The following is a 17,439-nucleotide window of genomic DNA, read 5'->3' as shown; positions in this document are numbered from 1 at the left end:
CAGACCAAAAAAAAAAATCTTGAAATAATGATGAGCGGAAACAAAAGAAGTGGTGTGTCCGTAGGTTCTTGAATTTTCAAAGTTTTAGTCTTTATTGGATATAATTATAGGGATTAATAGTCAAAATTAGTCTCTGAAAAAATTGCATGATTGTCATTTTTATTCTCAAATTTTTTTTTTTAATTAAATTAGTCCTCGAAAAATTTGACATCAATCACGTTTGTCCTTCTGTTTATGGGTTCACAGATTCCGTTAATGACAATATACGTAGACCATTAAGTGACAGGTATGTTAATAGTTGTGTACCTAGTTGGAAGCTGATAAGATATGTTCACTTTATTATGTCAAAATAGTTTCTATCCCCATTTTATAAATCTTAATCCCCAAATTGAACGGAAACATTAATACATTTTAAGGAGTAATGTTGTAGTGGTGCAAAAACATCACCAAGGTTTAGAAGCCACGAGGTGGAGCGTCGGTAGAGGACGAAGTGGTGGGTTATCACCACAATCGCTGGGTTGCTTCGGCTCTAACTCCTCCATTCGAAAAAAGAGGATAAACATGGATAGAACCTGTTTTTGTGGGCTGAAAACTGTGGTCAAGAAATCTGAAACACCAGAAAATTGAAAAAGGTTGTTTCACACTTATCCAAGATATCAAATGAGTTTAAATTGGTATGAACCATAATTTCTTGAACCCCCTTTGACTATTATTGTGAGATTTAATTTTTCACTTGATATGTGTATAAAAGCAACCACTATAACTACTTTAGTTAGGTAGATGATAATGAATATGAAGTTTTTGAAGTTGCAAATGGTGGGGCAGAAGCAGAGTTTGAAGTTGAAAGTTATTATGAAGATTGGAAAGTGAAACTAGGTTGGAGAATGCGTGGTTTGGAAGCTGAATTCAGAGTAGTTAAGATGTTGCTTATTTTCATGTTTGTCCTAGTAATAATATTTATGTTTGTGATTGGAACCTAGGTTAGTGGTGTACAGTTGACGGGCATAATCCCAAATCAAACCATATTGTGCAATCCCATCTCTTTCAACAACTTTCTTAACTTTTCTTAATGTCCTAGTGATACATGTACTATTCAACCGTATGCTACATTTTCTCATAAACCATGCATACATCTCTTTGTGCTTCATTGTCAGGTGTTTTCTTAGTTTAGAAACAAGCTTTTTTAAAGTCTACTCCTGGATAGTAGCCTTATTACTCCTACTCTTAGGACATGTATATTTATCCATTAAAGTCTTAATCTGCCAAGACATATCAGACTTCTTCAAAGCACAATACACTACCTAAGGACAATTTTTTCCTATACAAACAACGCTAAACCGGACATTATCATTCTTCTTGAAAATAATATTCCTATTCCACTATATAGTACAGTCCCTAGTGCCATTCATAAATTTAAGTTTTGTCTTGAAGATCATACCTACTTTAAGCTTCAACTCTCCAAATTCGGCTTACTCGTTATACGGTGGATAAACCACACAGTCCTCCTCATCAGAATCCAACACTTGATTCATATCTTCTGAGCGCCAGGATCCACAATCAGATTCACTATTGGACTCTACACCTCTTTCTGATCCTGAAAAATTGATAATAAAAAGTATTTACTAATCAATTTCATAAATAAAATTTGTAACACAACACTATAAATAATATAACAAAGTTCATTGCATGTCACCTGAATCCGATATCTCATCATCTTCAATATCCTCATAACTAGAGTTATCCGTATCAATTGCCTTATTAGTGGATATATGAGATGCAGGCTTAGACTTCTCCTTGTTTTTATGTTTCTTTGAACATGAATTCTTGACAGCAACAACCCCATTATCACTATCACTAGAACTCTTATATCCATCTCCCAAAATTTTTGGAGGCTTATAGAGACTATCTTCAGTACTCTCGTACGAATCATGAGAGTCACTATCTTCCTGAAGTAGAGTTGGGGTAACAACTCTACCAGTCTTTGTCACATTAATTTTTTTCACTGGTTTTTTTTTTATCTCCAACAACATACTTCTTGAAAGGTGAGAATTTTAGGGTTGGCTGTGAGTCTTCAGTAGTTGGGACTGAACTTTCAAGGGTTGGGTAAAAGACTTTGATGGCTGAGATGATAATTTTAGGGGTTGGTTGTGAAGAATAAATTGTGTTTCAGGCTGTGATTTGGGCTGAGATATGAGTGGTGATTTGGATTGTGATTTGGGATGACACATGGGCTGTATTTTTGGGGTATAATTTTGGCTGTGGTAGTGTATTGTTGGGCCTAAACATGGACTGTAATTTGGGTTGAGACAGTGGCTGTGATTTGGGGCTTAAACAGTATATCCTATTCAACTGGAAAGTATTTGTGGCCTTGGATTTACAAGTGCTCTAGGTTTCTAATATAACTAACTCATCATCATCCTCACTCATACACTTCACCATGTGTGGTTCTGAAACTCTATGCACAAAATAAATGTTGATCGAATTGTGATTTCTTTTACAATTCTTCACCATTTTCAACAAATCAGCATCTACTTCTAGCTTCCTCAACCCAACTTCAAGCGAAATTTCGGGTACTTTCCAGCAACAACTATCTACCTTTGAATATCCTAACTTCTTGTAATATCCTTTTACAAAGAAAACATCTAGCATATCCCCTTAACTCTCGCTAACACCTTTGTATTGTCTGGTTCATAAATTTTTGATCCATTTTCGTCACATTTAAACTTTTCACCATGATGAAAAACAAATGTCATTGGATGATTTTCCATCTACAAATTAAAAATAGCAACAGCGAATCATGAGAGTGAATTCTGCTTTTCATTATTTTTATTTTCTTGTTCAATTTATTTATGTTTCAGCAACAAAACTTCAATCACTACTTTAATCTAAAATGAACACCATTTCACTAAACCCTGCTTTTTACATAAACTAAACAACACAAAAATTTTCATCTATCCACACACATTGTATTCGGCGATATCAAAACAAAGCATCCAAAATTTTTCAACATACAAAACGTCTGAACCATTGCAAAATCCTAGCAGCAACTACCCCAGCACAAAAACCCTAACCTAAAATAAACCAACATTCAAAATCAACGAATATGATTCATACGAAAAAAAGAAAAAAAATAGAGAAGAAACTCGCCACGCAAGAGAACTTACCTCTCACCGGAGATGGTGCCTACCATCGCAGAAGACTAGTGACCTTCAGACCGTGACGAGGAGGAGCGATCGCAATGTGAATGGCATCGCTGTTTATTGCTTCCACGACTGATCAGAGCATCTTATTCTTCTCACTCTGTTTCGGTGACTCTTCGTTGGTTTTGGGTGAAAAAGAGAAAAGTGTAAGTAAAAGTGAAAGGGAAAAGGGGAATGGGAGAGTTACTTTAGTAATAGGGATTCTTGCAATACGGCGTCGTTTTGGACTTACTTAGATGTCACTTAACAGTCCACGTGTATTGTCGTTAACAGAATCTGTGAGCCCATAAATGGAAGGACAAACGTAATTGATGTCAAATCTTTCGAGAACTAATTTGATTAAAAAAAATTTTGGGACAAAAATGAAGTTAATACTCAAAATGGCGCCTAAAATTTGAAGACAGACTCAATTTGAACCCCAAATTTGAATAAGTGACTCACATTAGTCCTTCTGTTAGTCTCCGTTAATGACACGCTTATCTGGAACGTTAAGTGACATGTATACTTGACAGGTGGCTTTATTAAACATTGCTAACATAGAAAAAAATCTTTTAGACTCAATTTAGCCCCCTTTTAATGAATATAAAACCCTAACAAGTGCCAAATTCTCAAGTTGATATCGTTCTTTGGGTTGGAGAAGATGATGAGGAGCACCAGCCAAGGTTCCGGAAGCTGCAACAGATCTCATTCACATGGAAATTTGGATAGGAATCCAAATCGAGCTAGATCTGGAAAGGTTTCATACTAGTGTGGTTGTGGAATGCGTCCCATTCTTCGTTGGTCTGGAACAGAAGCAAATCCAGAGAGGTCATTTTTTGGATGTCCAAACTATAATGTGAGTTCTTAAATTGCTTCCTTCTTGAATTTATATCTTTTTTTTTGTAATACATGCATAATTTATTTTGTGGTTCTTGTTGTGATAGACCTCTGGAAATAGATGGTGTGGACTTTTTGTGTGGGCAAATAGCGTGGAAGAAGACGGCATGACTAGCAGACATGAAACTGAAAATACCATTAAGTATTGGAAGATGAACGTGTGTTGGAAGATTAGTGCAATAGAAGCTGAAATTAGGATTTTAAAAGTATGGAATAGTATTTTGAGTTTTTTTCTTGTTTTGTTTGTCGTTATAGCCATTGGCTATGCCTTAGGTGTAGGAAAGTGATGAATAAAATTGAATTAATGTCATTACAATTATGTTTTTTTTCAATACAAATCTATTTTGTAAATTGTAAGTTTTGACTAAACCTATAAATTTAGTAAAGATATTACAAACAGGTATGATTTTGTAAATTAAAAGTTGTGACTAAATCTGTAAAAATAAAATGGTAAGAATAAACAAGAGACTGATTACAAATCTACAAATACCAATAATAAACTAATTTGTAATTTATTTACCAAATCTCTAAATTACAAAATAAGTTATAATAATAAACCTTGAATTTGATTTCATAGGTCAATCATAGTCATGACAATGACCATTGTAACACATGATAAATCAAGAGTGATGTCTAGAATGTCATCATCACAGTCACAAAACAAAAGGACTATTTAAAAGGTTCCAAAATAAAGCCCTATACAAGATATGACAAAAGGCATAAACAACCACTGATACAAATTTTAGCCACAAAACAGCCACAAAATAACCTCAAAATACACATTTTGGATTACATTTATCAATTTATCCACAAAAGAAAACATAATTTAATCTCTATCTTGGAGGGGAACAAATTTCATAAATTCTGCAAAACTTTGATGTTGTCCCAAAACTAGCTCCTTGCATTGGTTTCACACTGGAAGTTGCTACATGTAATTAGAAATATTTGATAGATGGTGAATAAACACATGATATTTTCGTAAATGTAATTAATTAATGTGTTATATAATGGCACCTGCTTTATAATTTGTGGCTGTGAAACCGTGGGTTGAGTGATGTCAATCTCCGAAGCCTGTGGAGCATCCACGATTTATATACCATCATCGGGTGCATTTGCATTTGTAGTAGCTCCTTGTAGTAATCCTTCAGTGAAAATACATCCAATCTATCTTCATCTAGTTTAGTTAATTCATCCGTATTGTCTGTTTTGTAAACTACACTGCCATCATTCTTTGTAACAAAGCTGCCTCCGTAATGACAGACAATGATTATCAAATCACCCATCTATAAATATAATCCAAACAATTAACAAATTAACTTCAATATCCAAGACCTTTCATATCATGCATTAGATGATTCCACATTAACATGTCAATTAATATTTTTTCAAAATAAAATATAAAAATTCATATATAAAATTTATCCGTGTAACAATAGCTACACAATTTTTTGTTATCCATAATTAACAGCTCCGCATTATCACATTGACAAGCATAATCTATTTACTCATTCATGAATTTCTCATTTTATATTTTCAGAAAAAAGCTCAGCTATTGAAATTATCTATAGACAGAAACTGGTACATAAAGAAGTGGTAGACTTGACTAATTTAGATATCTTTTCTTCTTTTAACATAGTTAACGTTAACCATAATTAGTCTTTTAAAAGAAAAAAAAAAACATAACAGAAGAGGATCAATAACTAAAACTATCTTCTTTCACAATGGACCTAATCCATTTGAGTATCAAATAGAGCACAAATTAATGGCTTGTAAACTCCAACCAAGAGAAGACACAAAACATAACATTGAACCCAAACATAGAATGCTTGCATTACTAACCTTTTTTGAAGAAACAGTGGTGCGCAGCTTCTTCTTCCTCGTGCTAACAAACGAAAATGCGTGCGACAAGCTTTGCCAGCGCCCTACACTAGCAGCGACATTGATCTTCCACAGTATGTTGCATGCAGAGGATGAAGAAAAAGAAGAAGAAGAGTTTTCCTGTTTTGAGTGGTTTGATCATTGGTGTTGTTGAATTTTAACCTCAAAATGGAAAACACTGTCATTTGAAGAGAGATTATGCGCCAAGGAGAAAACGACGTTGTTTAATAAGCTCACCTGTCAAGCCCACGCGTCACTTAACGTTCCAGGTAAGTGTGTCGTTAATGGAGATTAACAGAAAGGCTAACGTGAGTCACTTATTCAAATTTGGGAGTTCAAATCGAGTCAATTGATATTTTGAAGGTCAAATTGAGTCTGTCTCAAAATTTAAGGGGCTATTTTGAGTATTAACTCATCAAGGACTAATTTGATTAAAAAAAAATTTAGGACAAAAATGACAATCGTACAATCTTTCGAAAATCAATTTGACCATTAATCTATAAATATAGGTTTAATTTATGCTTTATAATTGTCATGTATGTATGACATTCATTTATTATCTGACTAAACTTGCAAGTCTAAAGTATAGTAAATAAAACAATGTTTTAACACAAAAAAGGGGTAAAAAAATATTTTCATCGTTTTCAGTTTTTTTCCCCCACAAAATTCTATAAAAATATAAAATATTAAAATGAAAACAAAAACCGATTATAACATATTTTTCTTATTTTATTTCCAAAGTTTAAGCAATCTTCTTTCGGTTGTTTCAAGCAATCTTTAGTAGTGTTCAAAATAAAGAAATATTAATGAATTGAGCTTTGAAAACATTCTTTTTTCCTTTTATCACTAACCGGATATTACATATATGAGTTGAGATCAAGAAATTATTTTTTTATGCATAACGACAAATAATATATATAGAAAAAGATGTAGATGCATTTGATTGGATAGGATGTAAAAAAAAGTAGTTTTGTTAGTGAATTTGATTACCTAAAGTCTTTGTTTCTATTCTGATGACCATCTTCATCTACCATTTTTAATCTTATTTTTTGGTACATTCTAAACATTGCCCTTTTAAATTAAAAAAAATCAATAAAAATAGTTCTTTTAACACATTAAATCAAAGTCAACATGGCGTTGCATAAAATTTGTAAATTAGTTGGTCAAATGCATTACCAACATCACTTCTTAGTTCTTTCTATAATGATTTGGTGACTATTCTAAATTCTCCCCCAACGTCTCAATGACACCTTTATTTTCCTTTTTTTTTCTTCTTTTAATTGTCACTAGTGGTATATTTTGGAAAACTTACTAATTTTAATTTAAGATAAGAAAAGGGGGGCAAGGAACTTTGTTTATGGTTAGTTGGTTACATGTTTAATCAATAATATAATTGGAAGTTCTACAAAATTAGATAGAGAAGAACTTTGAAGTGCCTTTCACGTCTTCTTCAACAAAAATATTGTCAAATAATAATGCTATGAGTTATTGAATTATGACTTTATTATTCTGGATTATGAATATTTTAAAGACAAGTATTAAAATTTTAAAAATAATATGCGTTTGTGTAAAAATAAACTCTTTTAAGTGTGTAATATTTTTAATACATACAAAAAGAGGATAAAGGCAATTATACTAGACAAATGTTAAAAATTAGGGTTGTCAAATAATTTAAAATATTTATAAAGTAATTTTTATTATTACTAATTTCTAGTGTTTATAAATATTCTTTTATTGAGTAATTTTTTTATCAGTCTCTTCACTAGAATGATATCACCTAAAGCTAAGGGGGAAAAAGGGAGAAAACATCAGTTAGGAAAACTTGTAAGATTGAATGTGGATAATCTTTTGATGAGTGGTAGTATGAATAACAAAAATATTATGTCTATTAAGTTGTGTTTGTTTTTTAGGATGAAATTAAGACTAAGATTGAGACTGAGACCGAGACTTATTATATTTGATAATTAAAAAATTTTTAATTTTGAAATATAAAATTTTAGTTCTTTTAATATCTCTAAAAAGTAGAGAAATAAAGGGTTAAAAAATTTAGAAATGGTGACTAAAATTTTAATAATATATTTTTTTAAAAAAATTTTCATTTAACTTTTTAAATTTTAAATTTATCTTTCAATTTTTATATTTATCTTAAACCAAATAAAATACTGAAATATAACTCAATCGAATATATTTTACATTAAATATAATATAAAAACTTAATTTAATTTCTGTTTTCAGTTTTTTATTTTTCAATCTCTCTTTTAAATACAATTTTAAAAATTATTAGTCACCAAATAGTTAGTACAATCTATATATAGTATAAGGATGTAATAGTAAATAACTTTTAGTTTTTACTTGATGCATTGATTACAAAATCACGGAGTGGTTTTGGTGCATGACTCCATTTTGCACTTGAGAATTAAGAAAAACCAAATCAACAGATGTTACCCATTAAATTATATGGAAAGTTATCAACTTATCATGGTTTTGCACCAAGAAAGCCGGTGACGTACCACCTTAACCACAAAATTTCTAAGTACATTCAAAATAGCAATGATATTTGTATTAAAAGTGGGTATTAAAGTAGACAAATTTTACTCTTTCTCTGACCAAAAATATAATCTTAATCAGTTATGTATATATGATACACCCCATAGTTCAAGTTAAAAAAATCATCTACTACATACTAACAATAATAATATTTGTTTTCTCTTACCAAAATAAATGTCACTACATAATGAAAATGATTTAATTCTAGAAGGACGATGAAGCTAACTTAAATTAAACTGCAGTTTTGATGTGCATATCAGCCTATGTAGGGTTTTCCCCCCTTTCTTTTAAAACCATGCTATAGAAATATTAGGAATCAGTTTCTTTTATTCGCATATAATATCAAAGTTTGTAAATAATATAATTTAATTAAAAAAATTAATTTTAATATATTAACAATATATAATATTTTATACAATCATTTATTTTAATTTTTTAAAATAATATTTCATGTAAGAATAAAATTACTTTCCACGGTTAAAATTAAATTCTTACTTAAATTTATGTATATTATTAAGAATAAATGACAATTTATACCTATAAAAGATGAAAATGCTGATATATGTATGGAAATTAAACTTATACCCACATAAGATATCCTCTGTATGACAAAAGTACTCTAAGTGGCACTCTAACCTTTCAAAAATAGGGTATTTTTGTCACATAGAAAACATCTTGCGTAAGTATAAATTTAGTTTTGATTTAGTGTGAATACATATGTCAGTATTTTTATCTTTTATGAATACAAATAGTTATTTATTCGATTAAAAAAATTTGAAAAAAAAAGTAAATAGTTTTGACTTTTGGCACATTTGAAATGGAAAGGTTTGAGACGTGTGCAACTCGCCGGCGTATAAATTGCTCACAAAACAACTCAACAAGAAGAAGCAGCAACTCTCTACACTTAAAAAAGAGTCACAAGACTGAAAACAAAACTAAACAAAAACCGAAATCGGAGAACCTTCGCCGCCGGCGGAGAAAGAAACATTTCCGGCAACGAAATGGCGAACTCCGGTAGTGGCAGTTCGGGCGTGAGATTGGACGAGTCGTTTCGTGCGGTTCCGACGGTGTACCTGACGTTCCTGTCGATCTGGTTCGTCTCTGCATTCTCTTGGACAGCTTACACTTACAGGAATCGCCATTCTCAGGTTCCTCAATTTCGAATGCTCCTATTCAATTCTTCCTCAATTTCATTGAATTCTATCGATGACGATTAACGTTTAGTAGTTATGATCATATTGATGCACTTGAGTTTCCAGTTTTGGTAGCTCCGACTCTGTTTCGTTGTTCAAACTTTGATCTTGTTTTTTCCTTTTAATTAATTATTTTAGCTCGATAACATAATTATGGTTAAATTTATTTAGGTGTGGTGAGAATTTTTGTGTCAATCAAGTATAAAAATTTCAATTATCTAAGTTTCGTTAGACAGAGACTGATGAGAGATCGAGACTAAAGCCTTTGTATTGTGCTTAGCATAAAATGTGCAAGATTGAGTTGTCTTAGTGTCTTGTTGAAAAAGAAAAACGGAGTTATATTTAGAATTTGAAAAGTTGAATAAGAGAAATTTTGGAGGGACTGAAATTTTGTGTTCCAGAATTGAAATATTCGTGTTTGTGACTGCTTTGTTTTTATGATATTATTTTGTTAGAGCAGTGCAATAAGTTGCAGTGGACTCTTACTTCGGTTCCATTGATGAAAGCATTGCAGCTCATGCTATCCTTTCTCTTCTGGTAAATGTTGGACTAGTTTATTTCTTCTCTGTTTCTTTCTTTATTATTTATTTTTCTATATGAGAGAAAAAAAAATTATACAGCTTACGGTTTAGAATTGCTCAATCTTGCATCCAGTATAGAGTATAGACACACACATATTATCTTGGTTGATAGTTCTAGACTTCTACGGATAAATTCATGTTCCATGCCAGTGGCGTGAGTATCAAGTATCAACCAAATAAAGAGAGTGGATTCATAGAAAATTTATTATCCTGGTAATTGAAATCTGTATTTGTTGTTCTCAAAGATTTAAGTAAGTTTTTTTTATACAATTCTTGCAGGTATCCATGCTACAATTTTCAAGCATGTTCTTTATGGATGTCATTTGGAGTGTATGTAACTGGGGTGCTATTTCAGACAGCTGCTTTTGTCTCCTTTTTGCTCATATCTCATGGTTACTGCATCATGTGTGAGCGTCTTTCTCTAAATGAACGGCGAACAACTGCGGCGCTGGCGTTTGTGTTTTACTTGACACTAGTTGGTTACAAGGCTTGTGTGCCATACTTCACTGTGAGTTTCTTACCTATTTTTTCTCAATCTGCAATTTATCTTGTAAATTTATGTGTTTGTTAGTTCTAATTATGCTGATTTCTGACTTTTGTAATTGACCAAATGTACAGGTACTTCTGCTACTAAATTATTTTATTTCATTCTATGTGATTTTCCGCCATATCTCCCAAAACTTGCTAGTGTTGCGAGAACAATTGAGCATTATAGAAAATGAAGATGTTCATACAATGCATGATGCTGTGTATAAGAAGTACACAATGTTCAAGTAAGTGCCAAAGTATCTCAATTAAAAGTGTTTATTATGACTAATTTCTTCTCAAATATCATATCATATCATATCATATATATACCTTAGCCCTTTAAGAAGAAACTATGCTTAATTATAGACACGCTTTCCTTTCCTTTGTGCAGGAAATTTCAGGGTGCAATGCAGATTGTAGCTATGGCAGAAATTGTGGTATATATATATAATTATGTGCTTCACTCATAAACTTACATAAATATTATGAATATGAAAGTGATTTTGACAAGGATATTAATTATAGATATGCATGAATGTGGACGACTCTTCGGAGAATTACTGGATTCGCATATTAATCAGAGAATGGGTGCAACTCTGCATCTTTTTGTACATAGGGTATGCATATATATCCAAGGATACAATACTGTCAATACCACTTCAATTCTCTAAACAGTACAAAATTGATCATCATTTTACTACAAAATACTAGAATACTATTCATGATTTATGTGTCTGTTGCTAACATAAAACTATTGTTCTTTTTCTTTACCTTTAGATGGATTTTCAAGTCACAAGATTTGGCACCACACTTCTCTATTATGCCTGCCACAAAATGTAAAGGCGAGACTCTGGTGCCTCCCACCTACAGTATTGTAAGTTACCTATCTTCACGTTACTGAGGCCAAGAATGCCAACTAAAATGTTATTATATGTAAAGAACATTTGTAAGAAACTAAGTTGTAAATAGTTTAGATCTTCTATACGTTCTTCTATCATATAAGTGTAGATTAGATCACAAATTATAACCTTTAACCGATTTACTAGGCGTTCATTCCATAATGAATAGAATAATGTCATTCTTTTAACCGTACTGAGTACACTATTGTGTAGGAAATGGATGCAGCAACTTTTAAAGAATTTAGTAGTCATGAATGGCACATTGGGGTGGTAAGTGCTGCTACTTTTTTTTTTGGTGTCCCTTTTTTCTTGGTGGTAAGTGTTGCTACTTGAAAACATAGAAAGTTGAATAGTCTTTTCTCTTATTTAATTTAACTTCATCAAAATAAGAATGTTATTCACCTGAAAAGAATTGCAAAGATATTCCAACAAAATTTGCCTTTAAGAGGCAATGGCTTAATCAACTAAGATATCTAAAGGAATTTATACTCCTTCTTCCATCATAAAGATCAGCAAAGAGTAAATTTCTTTAGTTGAATATTGCATAGTTTACTACTTCTTGAGTAGTATCTTGTTAATTGTTAAGCATTCATTCAAAGCATGGAACTATCTAAAAGAAGAAATAATTAATCCTCCTCAACATACTTCTAATTACTAAATGAATAAAGAATTGATTGTTTCTTATAATTGAAGACATTGAAAGTATCTCTGATTTACTTCATCCATCTTTTACTAACACAATCATTATGCTTGTGTAGCCTACTTCTAGTTCACATTATCAAAGCTCCAAAGATGAAGTTCTAGTAATCATTCAGCATCCAGGTGCACAGAGGTCAAGTAAAAAGCTCGATTTTTGTTCTCACAACACTGAATGTTATGTTGTATCAGATCTTCATACGAATTCATATTCAAATCAAGTAGAACTACACTGATTAATTGTACTTTGCATTTCTTGCTTATGCCTTTTTCTTGCAGTTGGCAAGGGCATGAATTATAGCATATCTATATCCAAGATTATTACTTAGGATTAGGAATAGTGAGTTATGGGTACAGCAATGAGGTTTAGCTCATTTACCAAATGTTAGAGATTAGAGGCAGCTGCAAATATGTATAAATACATTATCAAAAGCAATGATAAATGTGTATATTATTCTTGATGTGTGGCATTGTGTTTAACTTCTGTAACAATCATGTTTAAGGGTTTTGCCATAGTTTATCTCCTATATGGCTTTAATTTATATTCTTCAAACTCCGAACCAAATGTTATGGATTCTTCATCAAGCTTCTTCTTCAATCTCCGCCAAGTTCTCAACATATCAGCCTGTATTAGCCCTTTGTAAAGGCTCTCGAAAGTAACTTTCTGAGGAAGAAACCCTTTCTCTATCATCTCTACAAAATAATGGCAAGCCTCCCTCCAACGCTGTTTTGCACATAGCCCATGAATTAGAATGGTATACATATCCAAATCTGGTCCTACCCCAGTCTCCTTCATATCATTCCATATCTCTTCCACAACCCCAATTTTATTCAGATCCAAAAACATCCTAATCAGAATGCCGTATGTATGTGAACTTGGCAAGCATAAACCATCACTCTTCATCTTCTTAAAGAACTTCAAAGCACTACCAGCATCCTTTCTCCCTCTATATTCCTTAAAGAAGCAATTGTATGTTGCAGCATTTGGAGTCACTCCATTCTCCATCATCTCATCAATCAAAGCCTCAGCATCTTCAAGCCACCCACAAGAAGACAGACACTTTATAACCGAAGTATACGTCGCCACCGTCGGACAAATACCTTTCTCCTTCATTAACCTCAATTTATCAAGGGATAACTGCGGTTTATGTCCCCTGCTATAAACATGGAGCACAATAGAAAAACTAGTCACATCTGGCTCAATCCCTTTGCTGCGCATTTCATCGAACATCTCATCTGCTTCTCTTATCGTCCGGTCAAACCTATCTTCAGGGTGAAGACTAGCCCTTCTACAAATCCCATTCAACAACACATTATAAGTAACAAGATTAGGCTCAACTCCTTTATCTACCATCTCACTAAATAGCTCTCTAGCCTTTCGAATTCTCCCTAACTTGCACCAACCATAGATCAGAACAGTGTACATTTTCACATCGGGTCTAAACCTATGCACATTTTTATTGAAAACTTCAACAGCGACTTTTACATAACCGTACTTACAGAGCGTGTCAAGAAGGAGGCAAAATTCTTCTGAACTAACTTTGTTCTCCGCGAAGGCATCGATATCATCGAAAGCACGAATCGCCTGGCGGGTGAGGCCGGCGGCGACAAGGCGGCGGATGAGGAGCAAGAAGGTGTTGGGAGTAGGGGTGAGGCTACGGCGGTCCATGTCGACGATGAGCTGCCAGGCGACATCGAATTGGCGGACCTTGGCCATGACGTCGATGAGGAGGTTGTAAGAGGCGGTGGTAAGAGGAGGGTTAGGGAGGGACTTGACGTAGGTGAAGAGGGAGAATGCGATCTTGGTATGGTGTCTGAGGCGGAGGAGGGTTTGGGAGAGGAGGTGAGGGGTGATGGTGACGCCGTGAAGTTGGAGGGAGGATTCCACGGCATGGAAAGGGTTGTGGTGAGTGAGGAGGATGCGGGAGAGTGAATCGGCGTCGTTTGAGGGTTGGAGAGTGGGGAGTGACGATACGGCGTCGTTTTGGAGTGTTGACGCGAAGAAACGGCGAGAGAGGAAGTATGCATAGGTGTGAGGTGTTGATGGAGCTTTGGCAAGTGCCATGTACATGTTATGTAGCTTTCTTCTTCTTACGAGTGTTTCAGCTCAGTGAAGTGAAGCACACTTGAAGGGAAGTCTATTCAGAGGCTAACAAATTTTGATATGGAAGTAAAATGAGTGATACTCTTTAACATGGTAATTTTTGATGTTTTTTAAAATTATGGAAGTATACAACCTTTTGATTTGTGTTCAAAATATTGAAAAAATTCAGAGTACATAAATTAGAGAGTCTGATTTGTGTTAAAAAATTGAAAAAACTCAGAGTATACAAATCGGACCATGCGAGTTGTTTGATTTTAAAATTTTGGTTAAAAAATCGCATGGTCCGACTTGTGGTTGGACAAATATAAATTTGGAAAGCTAGAAAACGGACGCTTTTAATTTTTTTACTGATAGAGAACTCGCATTGACATCACATAGCTGTGAAGCACCTGTATTCTCCATATTCGAGTCTAACTCCACTTTTGTTTCCATATTTAAATTAAAAAGTGTCTATTCACCATGTTTATTTATTTATTTTTGAGAATAAGAAATTATTTTAGCCCATGAATGTGAAATTTAGATTTGGATTAAATTTTCAATAATTAATTTATGCAGCTACTTACAAAGATATTTATACGAGAATAAAAATTAAAATATTAAGTAATTAAATTAATTATGTCGAATTATCGAATACTTCTTAATTATTATTTTTATATAAATATATTTTTATTTGAGTTTTTAGCTTATCACATCATTTTTATTTTCACATGACTATAAATCTTGAAAAAAGTTTGTGTAATTCTAGAATATATTTACTAAACTTCCAAATTTTTTTTTGTCCAATATATATTAAATAAATTCATATAATTCTTAATTTAAGATACCTAAAACAATGGTAAAGCTGAAACACGCAAGAAGAAGAAACAGTTAACACTTAACAGTGCCTCTTTCTTCTCTTCGGACGGAGCTCCCGCGCTTAACACTCAACACTCAACACGCAACAATATTCTCCAAATTCCACCTCACTTCAAAACTCCTTTCTCTCCGATTCCGATTCCGATTCTGCGAAACCTTTTCCATTCCTACAAATGAGTGCAGGTACCATTTGCTTATTCTATTCCTCACCAAATTTATTAGGGTTTAAGTGATTTATATAAGCACTAGCTGGATTTTAATTGAAGCGCTTGAGGAATTTTTGCTTAAATTTATGTTTCTTCAAATATGAATTTTTTCTTCTATCGTTTGAATTTGGTGAAATAGTGAAGAACATGATTGATAGTTGGTTTGATACACTTATTGATTATAATAGGTGGCGCATTTGGTGGCAATAGAGGGCTCCGTCCAGTGCCTCCTGAAAAGGGTATTTTCCCATTAGACCACATGCATTTATGTGACCTGGTAATGCTTTCATCTTAGTTTCTCAATCTGCAACTGAGTCTTAACCTATATTATATCTATGGTTATAGTTGAATTTCGGGAAATAAGCCGTTGCAACTTGTGTATTTGTTTCTGGACGATTAGTTGAATCGATAATGAGTAAATGTTTCCTTAATGCTAATATTCATACAATCAATATGTTGATAAAATCGATATCTTAGAAAGTAATTAATTCTTCCTTTATTTGGTAATAAGGAAGATGTTTTCAGGGAATTGTTAGGGGGTTAAATTATTTCTCATCAATTTTGTGTGTGTTGCGTTTGTTTCAGGAGAAGAAAGAATATTTGGGTTGTCTGAAAACTGCGGGTCACCAGTCTGAAAAATGCAGGGACTTCTCGAAAAAGTACTTGCAGTGCCGAATGGAAAAGTGAGTCTGGCTTTTCTGTGTTATCAATATCATATTTGATTGGCTGTAGTGTTTTTCTTTGTGTAGGTTAGCATAAGTTGGAATGTTTTTAGTGCACTGTTTTTTTTTCTCTTCTGTCATGTTTTTAATCTTTGGAGCACAATATTGTGGTGTAACTCACTTAGTGTGTGGCATTCTAAAAAACTCATTCAGCGGATTTGGAATAACCATTCTAAAGTTTTTGTGATCTGTTTGAGTGAGCATGCAGTTTTGAGAATGGGAAAAGGAGTGACCGATGCCACTAATATTGATGTCTCATTGAGCATGTGACTAAAAAAAGGTAATAATACAGTCACACGAATTTGCTAATTACCAATCTCCTTGATGACCGTGTACCAAAGTTAAAAGATTAGGGAGCAGTTCTTGAAGAGTTAATGCGATCAGAAAAAAACGTATATTGACGCATAAGGTTATTGTAAGATGAGAGGTAAAACAACCAATAGTTTTGATGAAGGTTCTCTCTTCAATGGATGCAAAATTGTTTTTCAGGCTCTTAAGACTCAGTTTTGGTTGTTCACTTTGCATAGGAGTTTGACAACATGGGAGTCATATCCACACACTACCAATTTGTGTAATTTTCGCAGAAAATTTTACATAGGGAAGATGGAATCTAACTTCACATAATCCAAAGTATTTTTCATGGTGAAATGTAATGTTTGGAAAGTTTTATTGGTCATCTTTATCTGTGTCCATGCTCAGCGTATATTATTGATACATGATTACTGTTAGCATTATTTTTGGTATACATGGTTCTTATTCATTGGCTTCTTACAGGAACCTAATGGCTAAGCAGGACTTGGCAGAACTTGGTTTTAAGGAAAGAAATGGAGAAACTCCTGAAGGGAAACCCACTGAGAGGATTGATAATTGAAAGACCAATGAACCCAAAGATTTAACAATGTATATTACTTTTGGGATAAGTTTGGCAATGTCATTCTTTAGTTTGTCATCCGTTTCCTCTCGTGAAAATTTTACAAAACCATGTCATGCTCCAATTTTCACCTTTGATAGATGGAGCCAAGTATGGGACCGATAAAAGTATCTAGTCAGTGGTAAAAACTAACAGATGATAAGGTCTTGTAAAATTTTCACACGAGAGGATAAACCTGTAAGTTAGCAATGGTATACCGAGGAGAGTGTGGCTGGGAACAAAA

The 17,439-nt window shown here is 33.2% G+C and overlaps 3 protein-coding genes across 3 annotated transcripts in view; 2 read left to right on the top strand and 1 right to left on the bottom strand.

Moving 5' to 3' along the window:
- Nucleotides 1-9,385: 9,385 nt before the first annotated feature.
- Nucleotides 9,386-12,860, top strand: LOC107464049 (uncharacterized). Its single transcript, XM_016082947.3, has 9 exons — nt 9,386-9,649; nt 10,155-10,231; nt 10,555-10,783; nt 10,894-11,048; nt 11,195-11,240; nt 11,329-11,420; nt 11,581-11,677; nt 11,916-11,972; nt 12,461-12,860. The coding sequence occupies exons 1-9, from the start codon at nt 9,503-9,505 to the stop codon at nt 12,632-12,634; spliced, it is 1,074 nt and encodes a 357-aa protein (XP_015938433.1). The 5' UTR covers nt 9,386-9,502; the 3' UTR covers nt 12,635-12,860.
- LOC107464048 (pentatricopeptide repeat-containing protein At2g13420, mitochondrial-like) lies at nt 12,849-14,537 on the bottom strand. The gene has a single exon (XM_016082946.3). The coding sequence runs from the start codon at nt 14,467-14,469 to the stop codon at nt 12,916-12,918; it is 1,554 nt and encodes a 517-aa protein (XP_015938432.1). The 5' UTR covers nt 14,470-14,537; the 3' UTR covers nt 12,849-12,915.
- Nucleotides 14,538-15,335: 798 nt separating this feature from the next.
- The window catches only part of LOC107464050 (uncharacterized), a gene marked incomplete in the record, with an annotated part of 2,314 nt that continues 210 nt past the window's right edge, over nt 15,336-17,439 (top strand). The window contains 4 exon segments of the mRNA XM_052254531.1: nt 15,336-15,540; nt 15,752-15,840; nt 16,149-16,246; nt 17,060-17,439. Coding sequence (XP_052110491.1) covers nt 15,531-15,540; nt 15,752-15,840; nt 16,149-16,246; nt 17,060-17,156 — 294 coding nt within the window.

Source organism: Arachis duranensis, chromosome 9, assembly GCF_000817695.3.
Source record: "Arachis duranensis cultivar V14167 chromosome 9, aradu.V14167.gnm2.J7QH, whole genome shotgun sequence".
In the NCBI taxonomy this organism is placed as follows: domain Eukaryota; kingdom Viridiplantae; phylum Streptophyta; class Magnoliopsida; order Fabales; family Fabaceae; genus Arachis; species Arachis duranensis.
Note: the sequence above shows the minus strand (reverse complement) of the source record. Positions and strands in the feature narration are given on the sequence as shown.